Source organism: Manis pentadactyla, chromosome 11 (assembly GCF_030020395.1).
Source record: "Manis pentadactyla isolate mManPen7 chromosome 11, mManPen7.hap1, whole genome shotgun sequence".
Classification (NCBI taxonomy): domain Eukaryota; kingdom Metazoa; phylum Chordata; class Mammalia; order Pholidota; family Manidae; genus Manis; species Manis pentadactyla.
Genome location: NC_080029.1, coordinates 103,886,590 through 103,909,744, shown reverse-complemented (window position 1 = coordinate 103,909,744; position 23,155 = coordinate 103,886,590). Strand labels below are relative to the sequence as shown.

The 23,155-nt window shown below is 35.0% G+C and overlaps 1 protein-coding gene across 1 annotated transcript; it reads left to right on the top strand.

Moving 5' to 3' along the window:
• Positions 1 to 248: 248 nt before the first annotated feature.
• RSL24D1 (ribosomal L24 domain containing 1) lies at positions 249 to 18,889 on the top strand. The gene is made up of 6 exons (XM_036929721.2): positions 249 to 403; positions 4,785 to 4,898; positions 7,237 to 7,309; positions 11,563 to 11,626; positions 17,119 to 17,204; positions 18,449 to 18,889. Exons 1-6 carry the CDS (start codon positions 323 to 325, stop codon positions 18,520 to 18,522), a joined length of 492 nt encoding a protein of 163 aa, XP_036785616.1. The 5' UTR covers positions 249 to 322; the 3' UTR covers positions 18,523 to 18,889.
• The last annotated feature ends 4,266 nt before the right edge of the window (positions 18,890 to 23,155 follow it).

Below are 23,155 nucleotides of genomic sequence, written 5' to 3'. Positions count from 1 at the left end.
GTAAGAGTTGAGTAGATGCTGACGTTATGAGGTATGACAGAGACTAGAAAACAGGGCGGCCTGGGTGAGTTCGGAAGGCGGCGCCGCGCCACATTTCACTCAGCTCTGCCAGACAATCTGCGCCTGCGCCTAATGACAGCGCTTTGGCTCGCAAGGCCGCCAGGAGGAGCTATCACGCTCTCGCTTTCCAGGAACCCGTAGGAACGAGAGACGCTCGCTTTTTCCGGGGTGGGAACTGGGGAGAGAATCACTTCCTGTGACGGGGGACGTCACTTCCTCTCAGACTCGGCGCTTGGCAGGCGGGCACTCACGAGGATTCAGCATGCGTGTAGAGAAGTGTTATTTCTGTTCAGGTCCCATCTACCCCGGCCACGGCATGATGTTCGTCCGCAACGACTGCAAGGTGACGCGACCAGGACCAGTGCGCGCCCTCTGCGCTCCCGCGGGCCTGAGGCTCCGTCCCGGGCTCGGCTCCCGTTTCCGCGCTGTTCGGGCGGGAGGGTGGAAGCTCAGTCCCTTTGGACTCTCCTTGGGGGCGTCAACGGAGCTGGCCGCCAGGCCACCCTGGGGCGAGGCTGGTGCGGGAGGTTCAGGGACCAACCAGCGCGGGAGGGGATTCTGAGGGTCTGTTAGGCCTGCTGTTGTACTTTCGCCAGGTTCTCAAATTCACTAAACTTTGTAGAGCGCGTGCCCAGTCAGGCGTCGTTGCTAAGGTCGGTGTCCATAGAGATGAGTAAGACTGGACCGTCTGCAGTGTGTAGAGGTTGACAGAACTGTTGTATATGGCTCCATAGCAGTTATGTATCACAGAGTTATTGGAGGAGTGCACGGTAGGGTCGTATATGAAAAGGCTCAGAAAGGAGATGACATTTATTCCGGATCTTTAGCTTTTCATAAGAAAATGAGAGGGCATTCAAGATGGGAGGGAATTGAACAGTTTGAGCAGAGGCTCATAGCGGAGCAATGACTTCTCTGTTTAAGGAAGTGACGAGTGGATGGTGGAAGAGGCTTGGGGGTACGGCTGTAAACACGAATGTAAGTCTGTGTACAAAAAGATAAGTCTATAAGCATAAGATACAAACATGTAATTATAAATCCTGGTTGTGAAAGACTTTAAATGTGAATAAATTTCTCATCAAAACAAATCTCGTTTCTGTTTAACACATTGGTTCTCAGAATTTGATCTTCCATATGTGCTTCTGAAACACCGGGCAACTTGTAAAAAATACAGGTTCCTGGTTTCCATCAAATCTATTGAATTTATATTTAACGAGGTGATTTTGATGTGCTAAAAATTACAGTTTCGGCTTCATCACCTTATATTTCTATTATAGCTGGAAGATACTAACCTCGTTAAATTTAGGAGCAAGGGTTCTTGTTGAAAGTGAGGGACCAAAACTAGAATTATATAGAAATAAGATTTTTTCCCTTTTTTAAATTGGAATAAAGTTGATAATATAATACTGGTTTCAGATGTACAATGTAGTGACTGATAATTATGTATTTACTAGATGCTTGCCACAAGTGGAGTTACCCCATTGTAATAATAAGACGTTACATTATTGGTTATATTCTCTACATTGTACTTCCATTCCTATGACAACTTATTTTACAATTTGTAGTTTGTACCTCTTTATCCTTCACCTATATCACCCATCCCTATGGTAAGAAACAGTCTGTTTCCTGTATTTGTGGTTCTATTTCTTGTTTCTTAGATTTCACATATAAGTGAAATTGTATGGTATTTGTCTTACTGTGCTTGGCTTATTTCACTGAGCATGATACTCTCTAGGTCCATCCATGTTGCAAATGGAACGATTTCCTTTTTTTATATAGCTGAGTAATATTTACTGTGTAAATGTACTACATCTTCTTTATCCATTCGTATACTGATGAGCGCTTGGGATGCTTCCGTATCTTGACTGTTAAATTATGCTGCCTTGAACATAGGTGTGCATATATCTGTTGAATCAGAGATTTTATTTTCTACAAGTAAACACCCAGAAGTGGAATTGCTGGGTTGTATTGTATTTCTACTTTTAGTTTTTTGAGGAACCTTCATATTGTTTTCTACAGTGGCTGCACCAACTTACATTCCCACCAACAGTGTAGGAGGGTTCCCTTTTCTCCACATCCTTAGCAACATTTGTTATTTCTTGTCTTGTTGGCTCTACTAGCCATTATGACTGCTGTGAGGTGATAACTTCATTGTGGTTTTGGTTTGCATTTCCCTGATGTTCAGTGATGTTGAGCATCTTTTCATGTGTCTGTTGGCCATCTGTATGTCTTCTTTGGGAAAATATTTATTCAAGTCCTCTACCCATTTTTTAATTGGATAATTTGTTTTTCGTTGTGAGTTGTATGAGTTCTTTGTATACATTGGATATTAGCTCCTTATCAGATACGTCGTCTGCAAATATATTCCCCCATATATTAAGTTGCCTTTTTGTTGAGGGTTTCCTTTGCTGTGCAGAAACTTTGTAGTTTGATACAGTCAGTCCCACTTGTTTATTTTTGTTTTTCTTCCTCTAGAAAGAAGATTTTGTATCCCTGCTATCAAGAACATGATAAAAGTTTATAGAAATGAACTAAATGATTGCTAAGTTGGTGTGTAATTCACAGAGGGCAGTACGCTTTTTAGATTATCTGGTCATCATGAATTTATGATTTTTCTCAAGCAGTGCTTATTAATGGGGTATTGAAATTAGAACAACAGATTGTGGGAGCTCTCTAGAGTTGGGTGTTGATCTGAATCTTTGAATCTTCCACTTTTTAATCCAGCTATCAAGTCCTGTCCATCTGCCTTTGCAAAAGATGGTGGTGTCTGGTTTCTTTCTGCTCTCTTGCCCTGGTTCTAGATTAGGCACTTGTCACTTTCTGCCTTATTCTCTTAGCTTTTGAGATTTTCACACAGCCCTCTCACACTTTTCAGGTACCTTTTTAAGGGTAGAATTAATGTTAATATTTACTATTTTCACATACTTTCCAAACATGAAAAATACATGCAAACTTAATGAGTGCTTTATAGTGTTTGTTGAATTAGTGGAATAAGAAAGGGTTGAATAACTTTGAGGCTGAGATATTAGTTGGATCATTTGTTTGCATGTTGAAGACTGAGAATGATGATAAAGGACTGGATTAAAAGGGAAACGTGAGCCGGCCTGCGATGCTTTGCCTCACACAAAGTCCATCCACCATCATTCCCACCTCCTTACTGTGTGTTTTCATGTTTCTTTGTACATGATTATTGTATTTAACTTTATCCCAATGTTTATATCCTAGTCTGATCTGTCTCTCGTTTGTAAAGTGAGACTTTATTGCAATGCTGGCCTAGGTTCTCAAGGTAGGGTGTTACATTTTCACTATTCTTGTATCCCTAGCACCTTTTAGAATATCAGACACATGGTAGATCTTTCTTATTTGTTGATTGAATACCTTCACATATCCAGTGACTCCAGTCTCTTCAGACACTTCATTGTGCTTTTTAGATAACATCTGTTAGAAGCAGAGTTCAAGTGGACTTTCTTATAACTTTCCACTGGGTCTCTTTGGAATTGAGGAGACACAGGAAAAGTTCAAACTTCCCATCAGATATATCTCAGAAATGGGGATTTGTCTAGGAATTATCTAGTAGGTATTAAATGTAGGAGATGTTTATTTAAAAGAGTAATAATACTTTGGGCTGAAAAGACTAAAAAAAATTTACTGATAATGAATTCATACTGGGTTACTCCAGGATATCCACTCATATTAAATTTCTAGTTGCTTTGAAATTAATTTAACAATATGTACATGCTTTCACACAAGTCTGTTAGGAGAGGGCTCCCCAGGACCTATATCAGGTTAAACTAGTATTGACCATTTCTGAAAAATATGTATATTATCTGCTTAAATTTCCCTGCAGAACAAAGCTTATATAAAATGAAAAATATTTTGGCTTGTGATACATACACACAATTTGAAATGTTAATAGTTATTTTGACCTATTTTTTTCATAGGTCACATATTCTAGGTATGATAATTTAATTTTCTTTGCCAAGATCCATACACTAAAGCATTATCTTTTCTCTTCAGATTTTCTGTAGTAACACACACAAATTGTAATGTATTTTAAGATGTTACAAAGTAACAAAATAATGTGGTTTTAGACTTACATAGTGAGTCCCAAATAAGCCATTTCATGAGTACATTGAAGTATTAAATTGGATGCTGTTAGCTCTATTAATGAACCACATCTTTTGGGATGAAAATAAAGTAGTGAAGGATCTTTTTAGTAGACCTGTGAATAAATACTTTAGAAACAAATCTATAGCCAGATTTAATTTTTTTTTGAAAATTACTGTGTGCTTTTAACAAAAAGGGTGAAGGAATCAAAGGAGATTTCAGAATGATTGTTTGAAACTGTACCACCACTAAGGTATATATAGGAAGTGAATTTTGAGGATTACTCTGAATTGAGAAGGGATTTAAAGAAGTGACTTTCCTTAAAACTATTCATTTTATTCAAGATTATTGTAAGGCTGTACTGTAATTCTCTAATAATGATTGGTTGTTTTAACCATATTTTTGGGGCACCCAGCCTTTAGTTGTGATGATGTTTGATAGTCAAAAAATCGTTCAGTTTACATTTAATCTGGTACATCTCACAACATTTCTAATGGTGACTAAGTTGAAGGAATTGTGAGAACTGTTATTTCCCAGACTTTATTTTCTTTGAGCAGGGCTAACATCCTATGATAGAAAAATCTTTAATGTTGACTTTTCACTACGTAATTTTCTTGTAGGTGTTCAGATTCTGTAAATCCAAATGTCATAAAAACTTTAAAAAGAAGCGCAATCCTCGCAAGGTCAGGTGGACTAAAGCCTTCCGTAAGGCAGCTGGTAAAGAGCTTACAGTGGTGAGTATAGTGAACTATCAATATAATTTTCATAGTTTAAAAATTTTTAATTTGGAATGGGGAATATGTCATTTAATTAATAATTTTGTGTTGTACAGTTATAGTTACATCTATAATTTTGGATAACATTCATTGGTTAACAGTAAAGTGACAAAAGGTCAAAAAAAAATTCCTAACATGATTGATGAGTGATTTATTTGTAGGTGGCTGTGATATCATTCTTACATGATTCTGAAGACTATAAATCTGTAGAATTTCCTACATTCAGTTTGTAGAAATGGTATTTCTTATTCTCAAAAAGCTATTTTTAGTTCTTGCAGACAAAGGGGAAAATCATTTAAGTGGATTGGGGTGAAGTTGGAAATTGCTACTCAAGGATTTTAAGAGGAAGTTGAGAGGAATTAAAGGATTCCTTAATAGCATGAGGGCTCTGACAAGATTTATAACAGACTCATTTATCAGTGTCTAGATTTTCTCTGCAGGACTTTGTGTCTGAGAGCAGAGAAATCAGTTAAAAGTGGTGGATATGAGGAGGAACAGTGGAAGTCAAGGGTTAGGGAATTTCATGTGTGAGTCCACATGATCAGGTTGTCATTTCTGAATTGGTGTATGTACTTGGTGAAGCTTGTCCACATTCAATCCTTGTAAAGTAAGGAGGTAAAAACTGCTGCACAGACTACCTTTGAGGAAGATCTTTATAAAGTGTCATCTGTCTTCCTCTGTGATGTCCTCTTTTCTAAAACCCATGACCTCTTTCTCACCTCTCTACTTAAAGGCAGTATCTAAGCACTTGTGATGAAGCCCTTTTCTGGCTTACTTAACAGTGGTTTTTGTGATGAGAAAGAATATTTTTTGGCAAGATGCAAGGTCAAATCACAGTTACCATCACAAAAATTGTTTTTTGGTGGGGGGATATATTGTGTAGTATAAAAAGAGAGTAAACATAGCACCTCAAGTGCAAATGACAATTGTATGAGTGAACAAAGGCTGCCAGTCACGGTCATTTGCTGGTAGCCGGTTTACCTTGTCATTGCTGAGGTTATTGTGATCTGAAAAGAGGCATGTGTATACAAATGATATTGGTGAATACAGAGTTCTTGGTGTTTCATGAATCTATGTCAGATAGATTTGTAAACCAAGAAATAGTTTTTCCAAGAAACCAGTAGCTTTTTGAAAGTAATTTTGCATGTTTTAAGATAAATAGGATTTAACTATCAAAATAACAACTGCATGTAGAGGGGACCTACGGATTTCCACACCACACCTATGTCCTACAGAGTAGCACCACATTTATTTGAAGATACATAGTTTCACACCTTTATGTTACAACAAAGGAATGTAGGTATTGAAATACATAAACACAATAGGCATTTAGTTTGAACCATATGAAACTCTCAATGTTTGACTTTTTTTCATCCATGAAAAATCGTAAGTCATGGTTCAGCCTAATACAAAGTTTTCTGGCTATAAGTCTCATCTAGGAATAGGAGGTTATGGAAGCTTTTTCAGTTTGTTTACAATTTCCGTGATTGTTATATGCCCCTCTAAGGGGTGGGGGTGATATTCTCCCCTCCTCTCCTTTTGAGAATTCACTCATGTACAGAAAGATGTTTTCAGCAGAGCTATCTTATACATCATGGTGTATAAAGGAGAAAAAGTTTGAAAATTTGTGTTCTCTGCAGTCAATGAATAGAGCAGGAAGGGAATAATGTACTTTTTTTGGGATATTTTTTATTGAGGTGTATGTAATTATATCATGTAAATGTAATTACAATAAAGTGGACAAATCTTAAATTTTGACAGATTTGTACATCTGAATTAAGACAGAACACTCTCATCACATTAGAAAATTAATCCCTTCCCAATTGATCCCTCACCTTAGAAAATCAACCTCTGTTTGGATTTATCCCCCCAAATTAGCTTTGCCCATTTGCCTCTTCTTGAAATCACATAAATGGAATCATGCAGTGTGGACTTTTTTGTGTCTGGCTCCCTAATTATCCTCTCAACACATTGTCCTTTAAACAATTCATCCATGTTCTTGTTATACACCTCAGTGTTCATTCCTTTATTGTTCAGTCATACTCTGTTGTATAAATGTACCGCATTTTTAAAATTCATTTTCCTGTTGATGGATATCATGTTTTTGTTTTTCACTATTATGAATAAAGGTGCAATGGAAGAAAAAAAAAATTTGTGTTCTCTGGTATCACCCTGGGGGGAATCTTAATATGTCTATGCTTTGAAACACTCAGAACTCTTGTGAAAGGAGAGAATAAGTTTTAAGAAATGCTTCCTCTGTATCTCTCTTAAAACTGTATTTTCTTTCCTGTTACAGGATAATTCATTTGAATTTGAAAAACGTAGAAATGAACCTGTCAAATACCAGCGAGAGCTGTGGAATAAAACTAGTAAGTCAGAAGGGCATACAAGGAATTTTCAGGAGATACTGATGTGGGATATTACCATAATTGCATTTCTTCTTTTCATTGGTTAACTTATTCTTTTGTCCTCATGTTAAATCACTCTGTAGTATTTGTGTCTTTTATTATAAGCTACCCAAAGTCCTTTTCAGAATTGGCCGATGTGGCCTTTATAAAAATAGTGTAGTTACTAGACTGGATATTTGAAGTGCCAACACAGATAAAAATAAAAATAAAAAAATCACAAAATAGAGATGGGAGAATACTTTTTTGGGGTGAGTGTGGCAAGGTTAAAATATACACAAAACACAACACACTTTACAAGTTTAGATACTTTGGTTTAGAATACATCTTTGTATTCTGTATACCTTATAAAATTTAGTGCTTTTTTTAAAACTCAAAAATGTGACCCATAGAGTGATAATTACAGATTTACCAAGACTACTGCTGAGTGTTTGACTTAGGTAAAAATGAAGCTATATGGTACTGGAATTAAAAGCAATGATAGTAGTTTTTGGCCTTTTTTTATCTGAAGTAGGCATACTTTAATGAAAATAATCCCATAATTAGTAAAATTTAGTTCCTTACACTAGCTTGGATTCCACTGTGTATGTGTGTATTTGAGGCTCATGGCCCTGCCTTTTTTTCTCTCATGGCTGTCTTAGCCGCCTTTAGTCATTTTCCACTCTTGAGTGTTGAGATGATGTACTTTGTCAACTAGAAGTACTGAAGGCCTAGAATTCTACAAACTTGATCAGTTTCTAGTGGATCACAGGCAGGGCATCCATTTTGACACTTGCCCCCTGTCAGTCACAAGACTTCCTGGGAGGAATTGAAAAGTTAGGAGCCTTTGTAGTAGTATTTGACACTCTCTGAAGCGTTGTTTATCTTCCTGGGTCATGGGGAGAAATCAAAGAGTTCAGGTTTAGCATTGCCTGTTCCACACAGCCCTAAGTATTCTGCCCCCTGGTATTTCGTTTTGTTTTGTTTCCTCCTCCTCAAAAAAAGCCTTTTCCCTCTGTTTTGTAGTTAGAGGAAGAGTTAATTTTCTAAAAAGCAGTGGCTTTCATTGGGCTTATTTGGTAAGCAAGTAATACTGAAACTCAAGGATTTCTAAAGAGATTAATAATGACTTCATAGGATTCTTTTTAAAATTGAGATTTAATTGACATCTAACATTAGTTTCAGATGTACAATATAATCATTTGATGTCTGTGTTTATTGTGAAATGATCACCACCTAATCTGGCTGACATCCATCACCACACATACTTAACATATTTTTCATAGGATTCTTAAAATCTTGTCAAGCACATGATTAGACGGTTCTAAAGCATATATGGATCCCATTGAATTCCAATTCATTTTGGCCTTTGTTTTCTTTTTTGTTACTGGTTGAAGATAGCAGCTCCAGATCATTTTTTACATATTTCTTAACTCCTTGTACTTGTTGGATAGTCAATTTGATGTTGAAACTGGAAGTACAGATCTTATTTTAGTCATATGTGGACATTTAGTTACTGTGACCCTCCATGCTGGTTTAATATTTTTACATCATTTGTGAGAAATACTCTTCTGTTCTGTAAGACTTCATATACCTTAACAATAAGTGCTTAGTCTAGTGTACAAAGATGAATAGGGCATACACAGTCCCTGCCCTCTCAGTGCATTTTACTGAGTACTCCTATTTATTGTTTCTGTTAGGCAGTAATTGGATCAGGTATTATCATAGCGTCTCATTCCCTTGGCCCACTCATTTATACACGTGTAAATTCTGTAAGAAGCAGTGCTCTTCTGAGTTTTTTCCCTGTACAGATACCGTTATCCTCTCACATTGGGATCTTAAAAATAAACTTCGAAGATCTGCTAGGTAGACAATATGAGGCTTTTGGAACTTAAAACTATTTCATACTGGTTTACACAATTATGAAAGTTTGTATTCCAGAAAAATATATTACTCTTCTAAAAGATTTGTTGATTCCCCATATATTCTATTTCAGTATCATTCTGTCTATAAACTAATCTGTTGATGAAAATTTTATATTCATTGCTTACATTATTTAATTGTGTGATGATACAGACTGAGCACCTTTTGTTAAGATACCAGTGTCCACAGAAACAGCAGTGGAACTTCAAAAGCAAGAATACTAGGAAGAATAGTTTGTATTTTATTCCTCATGTTGCTCTGTATTGCAGATCAGTTTTTAATAGCTGTTAGATGCCTCTTAGATCTGCGATTTTTCAGTCTTCTGGAATATTTGGAAATGCAGTGTCTTATTCTTTGGAAAGGATTTATCTGCCACTTGTGTGTTTATTTCCTTCCTGAGTAACTTTAAGGTGTGGAAATGCTTTTGAGTACTAGAGCTTGGCCATACCATTGTTGCTGAATGATAAAGAAAGTTATATATCCACATATTATTAATTTTAAGGTATAACATGTGCAGATTTAAAGTTGACATTATCTTAGAGTTATTCATACAAACTCCTAATACCATGGGACCTTCTGGGGAATACCAAGATTCTGGGGAATCTTGTTAAATGCAGATTCTGATATAGTATGCCTGGGTGGGGCCTGAGATTCTGCATATCTAAGAAGCTTCTAGATGATGCCAGTATTTCTGGCCCCCAGACTACACTTAAAAACTAGTTATTTTGACATAATTTCAGGCTGAATAGAAAAGTTGCAGGGGTAGAATTCTCTAGTCCTTTATTGGATTCCCTCAATGTTAATACTTAGTTACCACTTTATTAAATTTATCTTTTCTCCTCTCTCCCTTTCCTTCCTTGTATACATTTTTTATGAATTGTTTAATTTGCATACATAATGCTCCTTTATCCCTAAATACTTTTAATATGTATTTCCTAAGACAGAATGCAACCACATACAACCACGGTGCAATTATTAAAATGAAGAAAATAACAGATAGAATATTATGTAATCCCAGACCTATTTAGAATCGTCTAATGTCCTAGTAGTATCTTATATTGCAAAACGTCTAAGAATACCGGCATGTCAGTCTCTTCAGTCTCTTCCAATTTGGAATAGTTCCTGGTTTTTTTTTTTTTATATTTCATGACATTGACAGTTTTGAAGAGAATGAGCCAGGTGTTTGATATAAAATCCTTTGGCTGGGTTTTGTCTGATGCTTTCTTAAGATTGGATATGGCAGGAACACCATAGATGGGACGCTGAGTTCTTGTCATTGTGTCCTGTTAGGAGGCCCCTGCTGTCCATTAGTCCTATTACTAGCTGTGCTAACTTTGATCATTGCTTAGGGTATCATCTGCCAGGTTTCTCCATTGTAAAATTAATATTTTACTGTTTGTAATTAATAAGTGTATTGTGGGGAGATACTTGAAGACTATGTGACTATCCATCAGATCTATAGACTACACTTTAAGAAGCTAGATTGGAACTGTGCTGTCCAGTGTGGCAGCCGCTAGCCTCAGGGGTTACTGAGACCTGAAGTGTGGCTATTCGAAATTGAGATGTGCTATAAATATAAAATGGATGCTGGCTTTTGAAGACTTAGCATGAACATAAGTATAAAATAAATATTTTTTAATATTGATTAAATGTCGAAATGGCAGTATTTTTGATATGTTGGGTTAAACAAAATATATCATTAAACTTTAATTTTGACCTGTTCCTTTTCACTATATTTTAATGTGGCTACTAGAAAATTTAAAATTGCATATGTGGTTTATCTTATATTGGACAGTGCTGGTAGAGATTCCAGAGCACAGTTAGACTTAGCTTTTGTACCTGTTTTCCAAAACAGTTGAATTTTAGTGGTTGTGAACATTGCAAATTGATTGACTCATTCATTCTGTTCATATTGATCACCTGCTCATGATATTCTAGCATTTGAAGAAAAAGTGGTCTTTTTGACAGAAAATATGCTGTCTTTTATTTATGCAGATGACAAGCAAAGAATGGGATGAGGTGCCATTAATCTAAGTTCTCTGTAGAATAAAATCTGAAAAGCATTGGACTGGTTTAAAGTAGAAGGAAAATTATGTGGCTTTTGCAAAAAAAAAATCAGAGAAATGATAACTTGTGAAAGATAGAGTTAACAGTGATAATAGCCAGTGACACACATCTTCAGCTATTTTAGTAGGCATTGTTTCTGCAGTGAATTTTGCATTTAATCCATTTCTAAATCAGAATAAAGAAGTGATTGTTAAAGCTCTTGGTTGAATTACATAAATTTGCTAACTCTTACAAATTTTTTTTTGTAGTTGATGCAATGAAGAGAGTTGAAGAGATCAAACAGAAACGGCAAGCTAAATTTATAATGAACAGGTATGAATGCATGTGGAGAGTAACTCTTAGAAAAATAATTACTGGTAAAAATCTGGAAACATTTTTTTCTTTCACTTCTAACTTTCACATAATTTCAGAAAACTCGCAAGGGTATTATAAAGAACTCTTGAATGTTCTGTTAGCGTTTTACCACATTTATTTTATCCTTGTCTCTTTAATTTAATAAGTGGAAGACATGATGCCTTTTCCTCTTAAGTATATTTTAGTGTATATGTCCTGAAAGACATGCTCTTACATAATCATTGTGTATTTATAGTATAATACTATTACATAATCTACAGGTCTTATTTACTTATTTATTTTCATTAGAAATGGATGCCTTTAAAATTTTTAAATATTTTAACTGAAGTAGTTGACATACACTGTATTTGTTTCAGGTGTATAACAGTGATTTGACAATTTTATATATACATTACAAAATGCTCACCACAGTAAGTGTAGTTGCCATCTGTCATTATACAAAGTTACTACAATATTATTCACTGTTTTCCCTAGGCTGTATTTTACATCCCTGTGACTTTATTTACTTTATAACTGGAAGTTTGTACCTCTTTGTTCCCTTCATATATTTTGCCCATCTTCCCACCGGTCTCCCTTATGGCAACTACCAGTTCTCTGTATTTATAAATCTGTTTCTGTTTTGTTTGATCTTTTGTTTTTTAGATTCCATAATTAAGTTGTTTGGCATTTGTCTTTCTGTGACTTAATTGAACTTAGCATAATATCCTCTGGGTCCCTCCGTGTTGTCACAAATGGCAAGGTTTCATTCTTTTTTATGGCTGAGTAATAGTTCATTGTATATTTATACCAAGTCTTTATCAACTGGTGGATTCTTAGGCTGTTTTGATGTCTTAGCTATTTAAGTAATGCTGTAATGAACATAGGGAGACAAATATCTTTTTGAATTTATATTTTTGTTTTATTACAGTAAATATGCAGAAATGGAATTACTGGAATGTATAGTATTTCTGTTTTTTAATTTTTTGAGTAACCTCCATACTGTTTTCCATTTTATATTCTGCACCATTTTACTTTCCCAACCAAGGAACACAAGAGTTACCTTTTCTCTACCATCCTTGCCAATACATATGTATTTCTTGTCTTTTTCCTAGTAACTGTTCTCACCTGGTGTGGTGATATCCCATGTGGTTTTGATTTACATTTCCCTAATGATTACTGATGTTGAGCATCTTTTCATATATCTGTTGACAATCTGTGTGTCTTTGGAAAAATGTCTATTCAAGTTCTCTGCCCATTTTAAAAATCGGATTACTTGTTTTGGTGTTGACTAACATGAGTTCTTTATGTATTTTGGATATTAGCTCCTTATTGGATATGTCATTTACAAATATCTATTCAGTGCATTGCCTTTTTGTTGATAGTTTCCTTTGCTGTGCAGACGCCTTTTGGTTTGATGTAGTTCCATTTGTTTTTGTTTTTGTTTCCCTTGCCTGGGAAGATGTATCTAGAAAAAAATTGCTAAGGCCAATGTCCATGAGTTTACTGCCTGTTTTCTTTTAGTAGTTTTGTGATTTCAGGTGTTATATTTAGGTCTTCAACTCATTTTTAGCTTATTTTTGTGTATAGTGTAAGAAAGTGGTCCAGTTTCATTCTTCTGCATGTAGCTGTCTAGTTTTCCCAGCACTGTTTATTGACGAAACTGTGTTTTCCCCATTGTATGTTGTTGCTCCTTTGTCATAGATTAATTGACCATATTAGCATGACCATATTTGCATGGGCTTATTTCTGGACTCTTTAGTCTGCTCCATTGATCTGACTATTTTTGTGCTAGTAACATATTGTTTTGATTACTATAGCTTTGTAGTATAGTCTGAAATCTGGGATCGTGATAACCTCCAGCTTTGTTCTTTTTCAAGATTGCTTTACTCGAGGGTCTTTTGTGGTTCTGTACACATTTTAGGATTACTTGCTCTAGTTCTGTGAAAAATATCATTGGTATTTTGATGGGGATTGCCCTGAATCTATAGATTGCTTTGGGCATAATGGACATTTTAACAGTATTAATTCTTCCTATCCAGAGTATCTTTTCATTTATTTGTGCTTTTTTCAGTGTCTTTCATCAGTGTTTTACTGTTTTCAGAGTACAGGTATTTCTGCTAGTTCGTTGTTAGTACATAGAAATACAAAGATTGCCATGTATTGCTTTTGTATCTTGCAATTTTACTGAATTCATTTATTAGTTACAATAGTTTTTCGCGGAGTCTTTAGGGTTTTCTATATCTAGTATCATGTCTCCTGCAAATAGTGACAGTTTTACTTCTCAACCGTTTAGATGGTTTTTATTTTTTTTTCTTCTCTGATTGTTGTTACTAGCACTCCCAATACTATTTAAGTAAAAATGGAGAGAGTGGGCATCCTTGTCTAGATCCTGGATCTTAGAGGAAAAGCTTTCAGCTTCTCAGCATTGAGTATGATGATAGATGTGCGTTTGTCATATATGACCTTAGTTATGTTCAGATATGTACATATCTTTGGGGTATTTTTGAATTCAGTTTGCTAATATTTTGTTTTTGCCTGTGTTTATCAAGGATACTGGATTGTAATTTTCTATTTTCGTTATGTCTTTTTTCTGGTTTTGGTATCAAGGTGATGCTGGCTTTGTAGAATTAATATGAAAGCATTCTTCCCTCTTCAATTTTTTACAATAGTTTGAGGATAGGTATTAAATGTTTGGTAGAATTCACCTGTGAAGTCATCTGGTTCTGGTTTTTTATTTAGCCAAAGTTTTTAAATTGCTGATTTAATTTTACTAGTAATTGGTCTGTTCAGATTTTCTGTTCTTCCTGATTCAGTCTTGGAAGATTGCACATTTCTAGGATTTAGTCATTTCTTCTAGGTTGTCTGATGTGTTGGCATATAATTTTTCACAGTAATCTGTGTTCATTTGTATTTCTGCCTTACCAGTTGTAAGTCCTCTTTCATTTCTGATTTTATTTTAGTCCTGCCTTTTTGTTTAAGAGTCTGTCTAAAGGTTTATCAATTTTGTTTATCCTTTCAAAGAACCAGCTCTTTGTTTCATTGACCGTTTGTATTATTTTTTAGGCTCAGTTTCATTTATTTTCATTCTGATCTTTATTATTTCCTCATTTCTACTAACTTTGGGCTTTGTAACTTCCTTTAGGTGTAATGTTAGATTGCTTGAGATGTTTCTTGCTTCTTGAAGTAGGCCCCTATTGCTATGAATTTCACTGTTAAGACTACTTGTCCTGCATCCCAAAGATTTTGAGCCATTGTATATCTATTTACATTATCCTCCCAAGTATTTCTGATTTATTTGATGACTCACTGGTTATTGAGTAGCATGCTGTTTAGCCTCCAGGGTGTTTGTATTTTTTATATTTTTTTCTTGTGATTAATTTCCATTTTTATACCATTGTGGTTGGAAAAGATGCTTGATATGATTTCAGTCTTCTTAAATTTATTGCTTTTGTTCTAACGTGATCTGTTCAGGAGAATGTTCCATGTGCACTTGAAAAGAATGTATGTTCTGCTGTTTTTAGATATAATGTTCTATATATGTTAATTACATTTGGTGTAATATATCATTCAAATACACTGTTTCCTTATTTTCTGTCTGGATGATCTATTCATTGATACATGGAAGTGAGGATGTTAAATTCCTCTGCTATTATTGTATTACTGTCAATTTCTCCATTTGTCTGTTAATACTTTATATATTTAGGTGCTCCTGTGTTGAGTGCATAGATATTTATAGTGATTACATCCTCTTGTTGGATCAATCCCTTTATCATCATGTAATGCCCTATTTCTTGTTACTGTTCTTGTTTTATAGTATATTTTGTCTCATGTGAGTATTGCTATTCCAGGTTTTTTTCCACAGTCATTTGCATGGAATGTCTTTTCCTTTCCCTTCACTTTCCAATAATGTCCTTCATAGCAAAGGAGAACTGTGGATCTTGCATTGCTCATAGTAGTCATGGCTCTTCAGGCTCCTTTAATCTGGATACTTTCTCATAATTGTCTTAAATAACATTGACATTTTTTGAGAGTATAGGTCAGTTACAGAATATTCCTTAATTTGGGTTTTTCTGATGTTTTCCTCCCATATTCAGGTTAGGTCATTTGGCTAGAATATAGAAATGATGGTGTGTCATCTTAGGCATCTTATCAGGACATACATGCCATCCTTAGTGACTTTGATCACTTGGTGAAGGTGATGTCTGCCAGTTTTCTCCACTGTAAAGTTACTATTTTTTTCCTTTTTAATCAGTACATATTTTGAGAGAGATACATTGGGACTTTGCCATGAGTTACTCCTCAAATTGGTACCTACTGGTTTTAGCATCCATTAAACTCTTGTCTGAATCTGTTCCTGTTGTGATTGTTGCTGATGGTGATTTTTCTAATTCAGTCATTTCTTCTACATTAATTAGCTGGCTTTCTCATATAAAAGAGCTTTACCCTTTTCCCCCAATTTCAAAGTTTATTCATGTGTTCATATTATATCTGTGTGTATCAGTTATTCTTAAAGTATTCATTGGGTAATAATTCTTTGTCATTATATTGTTTATCATTTTGATAATTTCCCATCATCATTTGAGTGTTTAGCTTTATGTCTGATAAGATCTTATACTTCCTGTGCCCCAGCCTGTAACTGGTTATTTCCTTAGAGTAGGGGCATTTGATTTTGATCTAATCACTGTTTAAGTCTGTTAGAGAAAAGAAGTATGTGGCAACAGATTTCTGGCTTAAAAAAGGTTACAGCATTGTAAAAGTAGGGCCTAAATGTTGAAGAGAGCTGTTAGTAATTTTTTTTGACTGTCTTGTGTGTTTTGTGTTCTTGTAATTACTAAATGATTAAAAAATTTAGGGTTACCAAAGGGAAAGGGAGTGGGGAGGATGGGTGGGAAGGGAGGGATAAGGGAAAAAAAAAAGGGCATTACTATTAGCAGACATAATGTAGGGGGGGCACAAGGAGGGCTGTACAACACAGAAGACAAGTATTGATTCTATAGCATCTTAATACGCTGATGAACAGTGACTGTAATGGGGTATGTGGGGGGGAATTGGTGATGGGGGAGTCTAGTAAACATAATGTTCCTCATGTAATTATAGATTAATGATACCAAAAAAAAATTAGATAAAAAACAGAGACTATTCTCTATTTAAGGAGAAGAGACCTAGACATTTTAACAAGTATATGTTAATGGATGTTGATCTCTGAGACTTATTAATTCTTTGCTTCGATTACATGCCTTCATTCACTCAGCAAACACATATTGAACCCCCATTTTCTTCCCAGCTAGGCACTATGGGTATAATGAATGAGCAGGTTGGTATTTGTAGGAATCCCATTAAGCTAATGAGGAACTTTGAGTTTCCATTCCTCATCTGTGTGGCTAATCAATAAAATATTAAAAATTATGAACTAATGTCTTTTAAAGAAGTTTTAGTAACTGAAATTTTGGTCTTGGTATGTATTATCCTAGATTGAAAAAAAATAAAGAACTACAAAAAGTTCAAGACATCAAGGAAGTCAAACAAAACATCCATCTTGTCCGGGCTCCTCTTGCGGGTAAGTTCTGTATTACATAGGAGTTTTTTGCTTTAAGTAGAGAGATGAAGAATCTAGATTTTCCTGATCTGTTAAGTGGGTGTGAACCAACTTTTAAAGGGTATTTTTTCATGTAAATGTTCTCTCTCAGTGCATTTATAATATAACTTGGTTTATAAAAGTATAACTTACTCAGTGTATTTCCCAATATCAGTCAGTTTACTGCATGTAGTGTTTCTTTTCTCTTTTCATAAATTCTTATCTTCCACATAAGATCTCCCCCCAAGCTAGTCAGAATGAGTTGAATAATAATTTAATATATTTTGCTACATACTAGTTTTTATTAAGGGACGATGTTTTATATTAATGGTTTTCAAATTTTGGTTGTTAAGAAATTACTTGAGGAGCTCTACAGAGGCCTAGGCCCTTGAATCTGAGCCTGTGTTCTTTGGCAGCTCTCCATGTGATTCTCGTACTTAAGTTTGAAAACTTCTGTTTTATTGTAAAACCTTCTCTTTGTGCTCATGTAACTTATCAGTAGTCACTTATTTGGGTAGTTTGTGTGTATAGTTGCTTTTGTCAGGTACTAGAAAACCAGTCTGTACTCAGCTGGTGCCAAGTACAGTTTACTTTTGCAGATTAAAGGGAGAGAAATTTTGGTGAGATTTAGTTGGAAGATTTGATTCATGAATGACTCCATGCCTAAACCTTAGTAAAGGCCAAATTCTGTAACCACGTATAGAACAAATTTATATAAAAGTCTTATTACCTGGGTTATTTTTGTACCAAATTTTATTAAAATAATATCGACAAAATCCTGAAGCATGTGTTTCACATATAAAATGATAGGAACTGATGACTAAAAAAAAATCAACAAGAATGAACCATTGTTATCTAAGTCTTCAGGTAACCCTCTGAGGTAGGTTACACAGTGTTAAGAGCAGAGGACCAGGGTCCTTATCCCAGCTCTTTCCCTTACTAGATTTACTGAGTGATGTGGGGCAAGGTCATCTGTCTTTGTTTCTCAGTTTTCCCATCCTTGAACTTGAGGTTGTTCTAAAGGTGAAATGAATTAATGCATATAGAATGCTTATTTTCTGCATAGCATATCATAAGACCTGTGTAAGTTTAGTTACTATTTTTAAATGTCTTAGATATGTCTAATGTTATTTTAAAATATCTAAGATCCTTTATAAAGTCTTGATGTGAGTTTTGCAAGTTCAAATTGATAAAAGTTTTTTATTTTTACCTATTTATTTTTAAAGGCAAAGGAAAGCAGCTGGAAGAAAAAATGGTACAGCAATTACAACAGGATGTGGACATGGAAGATATTTCTTAAAAATCTCACTCTCTGTAACCATTTCTATAAGTGTATTTGGAAATTTGGAAATCTCCTTTGGAGACTTAGAACTTCTAAATTATCAACTTATATTTTACATCAGGTCACTCAAAGGTAATTAAAAGTACGTCTCTCCTCCATTGCTATCTGCAAAATACTACATATTTTGGTTGTTAGCTTGTATCTAAAACCTTCACTGATCAGTAGAGGTGTAAATTATGAAAATTCTTCATCAATTCAGAAGCAAGTTGTAGACATAAAATGGTCATGTCATTTGGATAATGACACTAGGCAACATTTGTATAATAACTAATGACAAAAATTCATGGCTAGTGATCCATAAAATAAAGTTTCCTTTGTATTAAAATATTCCGTTTGTTAATGTTATAGAAGGGAGGCATACAACAAGGAACTAAAACTGTGGTAATTAGTCTCAAGTAATACCTTGTTTGTTTCAGTTTATTAGCATTATCTTAGAAGAGCATGATGACCTCATTTATTGAAGTGTAATTATGTTGGACTTTTTGACGTGGTTTAACTGTTCTGATAGGCAACTATGTATGTTGGGGTGAGAGCTGAATAGTCTGTTCCTGAAATGGCACTATACTCTATAATTTCCATTTTGGAGAATACTCAGTTCTAATTTGAGATTCCTGACAGAACAAGCTTTATTTTTCCAGCTTAGCAGTCATTTAGAAGCACAAGAATCTGAGTGCCATTTAAGGTTTGCTTTGTGGTTTTCTTTTAAGAAGCTTCTAATTATTTTTGGAAAATAGAACTTAGGGTTTGAGCATCTGCCTATTATTTGCATATAAAATGGAGTAGTTTTCTAAAGTAAGTACCTACAAATTATTGTTTTAAAAAGGAATGAAATGTTTATTACTTGGAAGCAAATAATTTCTCCCATGTTTAATACTGAAGGAGGAGATATTTAAGAAAAATCTATACTGAATACTTAATGTTTCTACATTTTTACATTACTTATGACTAAGGATACATGCAATCAAAGACATTTATAAATTTACTTGAAGTTTTTACTCCATACTATGTACACATTTGTTTTAATATAAATATGTTTAAAGTTATATATTGTTAGTAACAAGTTTCCTACTTAGCTAAGGAACAACTTGGTATTGGCTTGAGAGGATTGACTTGGGGGATGTTGAACTGAAAAGAACTGATAATGTATCTCAGGTTTAACATCTAGACAGTTCTCTTAACTGTCAGGATTTCATAGTATTTTGAGACCCCAGATCTCATTACAAGCTATATGTATGCAGTTTTATCCCCTAGTTCTTTAAGCGTGGTTAGATCACTGAGATGAGTTGTCTCTTTGAAATGTTGCTTGGGAAGTGTTGTGGTATAATGCTTTTAGGCTACTTTTGTCTCCCTTTCTCTGACTGAGACCTCTGTAGGTAGTTAGCATAACAAAAAAGCATAAATTTTGCAGACATTCACTACGTCAAATTTTTATATTCTCTAATTGTTTAGCAGTAAGGATTAGAAGTCACAGAAAAGAGTTCTCTTACACATAGATCTTATACAACCTTTTAGAAAGGGAGGAAAAAGACTAATTAAAAAACCTAATTTCTTACAAATTCTAGGAGATGTTTATCCTTCAGAAAGGAGTTTGAGAAGGACTGGCCTATTTCACAATATCCCATGAAGTAGCAGTATTATTCTTTTTATAGATGGAAATATTTTAGGTAACTTTTCCCTTTATCACATAGCTAGAAGCCAGGAGGGATTTATTTTCATACACGTCTGTCTCCAAAGTTACCCTGTGTATATGTAGAAGGGATTTATCCAGAGCCTCCTAGATTAAGTTTTGATAAGTCCAGTCATTTCAAGGCAATCAGGCTAGTAAACTAAGTGTTAAAATGTTAGTTGTTAGGACTGGCTGTGTGACCACATAAAACTCATTAATAGCAATGGCCTTTGACTTGGAAAAAAGGGGAGGGTTTAGGGATTTGGGGGTAGTTATATCTAAATTGAGTAGTGTACTGAGTCCACAAGTACAGGGACAAGTATAGTTTAAAATGTTAATTTTAGTTATGTCAGCTGGAAAGTTCATTCCCCATTCTCTGTTGCGGAGATTGGCAGGGGGAAGTACATTTTTGGTTTGTCAGCTAGTATAAATGATGAATCATAACCCATAATTTTAAGGGCTAATTTGTATAATATAAGGAAATTAATTTTTTCCCCATGTCCTGTAGCTTTACATTTTAAATGGCGATCTGGGAAATGACAAACTTGAGTCACTCAGATTTATAGTGTAAATTCTAATATTGAATGAAGACTATTTTGCAAAAATTAACATGGCAGCCTGCTGAAAAATGTTGAATGGGGGTGGTTAGAGTCAATATTTTTAAAAAACCAACTAAATTTGAAAAGTTGTAAGAAGAATTTTCCAAAAATATATATTCCTCTATTTATACATATACATTAAAGAATTCAAAAGGTAGTTCACAAATTTTTTATTTTTTTATTTTTTTTATTTTTTATTTTTTATTTTTTATTTTTTATTGAAGGGTAATTGACAATTGACAACAGTATTGCATTACATTAGTTTCAGGTGTACAACACAGTGATTCAACATTTATATACATGATAATTCTAGGTACCAGCTATCACCATACCAAGTGGTTACAATATTTTGACTGTATTCCTTATGCTATACATTACATCCCGGTTACTTATTTATTTTACAATTGGAAGTGTGTTTATATATATATATATACATATATATATTTTGTGAGGGCATCTCTCATATTTATTGATCAAATAGTTGTTAACCACAATAAATTTCTGTATAGGGGGGTCAATACTCAATGCACAATCATTAATCCACCCCAAGCCTAATTTTCGTCAGTCTCCAATCTTCTGATGCATAACGGGTAGTTCACAAATTTTACCCAGTATGTCTTTATACTGAATATCAGTCAGCCTCATGTTGGTTTGAATTATTTTTGTGTCTGTTGAAAAGCTCCTTTTTTTTTTTTTGGTATCATTAATCTACAATTACATGAGGAACATTATGTTTACTAGACTCCCCCCATCACCAAGTTCCCCCCCACATACTCCATTACAGTCTCTGTCCATCAGCATAGTAAGATGCAATAGAGTCACTACTTGTCTTCTCTGTGTTGCACAGCCCTCCCTGTGCCCCCCCCACACTATACATGCTAATCGTAAGGCCCCCTTTCTTTTTCCCTGCCCTTATCCCTCCCTTCCCACCCCTCCTCCCCAGTCCCTTTCCCTTTGGTAACTGTTAGTCCATTCTTGGGTTCTGTGATTCTGCTGCTGTTTTGTTCCTTCAGTTTTCCTTTGTTCTTATACTCCACATATGAGTGAAATCATTTGATACTTGTCTTTCTCTGCCTGGCTTGTTTCAGTGAGCATAATACCCTCTAGCTCCATCCATGTTGCCAATGGTAGGATTTGTTTTCTTCTTATGGCTGAATAATATTCCATTGTGTATATGTACCACATCTTCTTTATCCATTCATATACTGATGGACATTTTTGTTGCTTCCATTTCTTGGCTATTGTAAATAGTGCTGCGATAAACATAGGGGTGCATTTGTCCTTTTCAAACTGGGCTGCTGCATTCTTAGGGTAAATTCCTAGGAGCGGAATTCCTGGGTCAAATGATATTTCTATTTTGAGCTTTTTGAGGAACCTTCATACTGCTTTTCACAGTGGTTGAACTAATTTACATTCCCACCAGCACTGTAGGAGGGTTCCCCTTTCTCCACAATCTCGCACATTTGTTGTTTGTCTTTTGGATGGTGGCGATCCTAACTGGTGTGAAGTGATATCTCATTGTGGTTTTAATTTGCATTTCTCTGATGACTAGCAATGTGGAGCATCTTTTCATGTGTCTTTTGGCCATCTGAATTTCTTCTTTGGAGAACTGTCTGTTCAGCTCCTCTGCCCATTTTTAAATTGGATTATTTGCTTTTTGTTTGTTGAGGTACATGAGCTCTTTATATATTTTGGACGTCAACCCTTTATTGGATCTGTCATTTATGAATATATTCTCCCATACTGTAGGATGCCTTTTTGTTCTATTGATGGTGTCCTTTGCTGTACAGAAGCTTTTCAGCTTGATATAGTCCCACTTGTTCATTTTTGCTTTTGTTTTCCTTGCCTGGGGAGATATGTTCATGAAGAAGTCGCTCATGTTTATGTCCAAGAGATTTTTGCCTATGTTTTTTCCTAAGAGTTTTATGGTTTCATGACTTACATTCAGGTCTTTGATCCATTTCGAATTTACTTTTGTGTATGGGGTTAGACAGTGATCCAGTTTCATTCTCTTACATGTAGCTGTCCAGTTTTGCCAGCACCATCTGAGCAAGTATTAAAGGCAGTCCATCTGATTAAAAGGATTTGCCATTCAAAAACAAATGATAAAATATACTTATACTATGTTAAGAATGTAGGTTCCTATATTGCATTGTCTGCTAGTTTCTCTTCACTACTCCCAGATCCTGTGTGCTGCCAGAACACCAGAGCTAAGTAGCCTTTTGACTACGGTTTCCCCATTTCTGAAAGATATACAACACCAGAAGGTAGAACGATATTCAGTGGAAATAAAAGTGTGTAGGGGAGAACATTTCAAAGGAGGAAA

Bases quoted from the DNA above. Each gene is read 5' to 3' on its own strand.
- RSL24D1 (XM_036929721.2), top strand. From the start codon at position 323: ATGCGTGTAGAGAAGTGTTATTTCTGTTCAGGTCCCATCTACCCCGGC. The intron at 404-4,784 runs GTGACGCGACCA...ATTTTCTTGTAG, and splicing joins TCGTCCGCAACGACTGCAAG to GTGTTCAGATTCTGTAAATC. The intron at 7,310-11,562 runs GTAAGTCAGAAG...TTTTTTTTGTAG, and splicing joins AGAGCTGTGGAATAAAACTA to TTGATGCAATGAAGAGAGTT.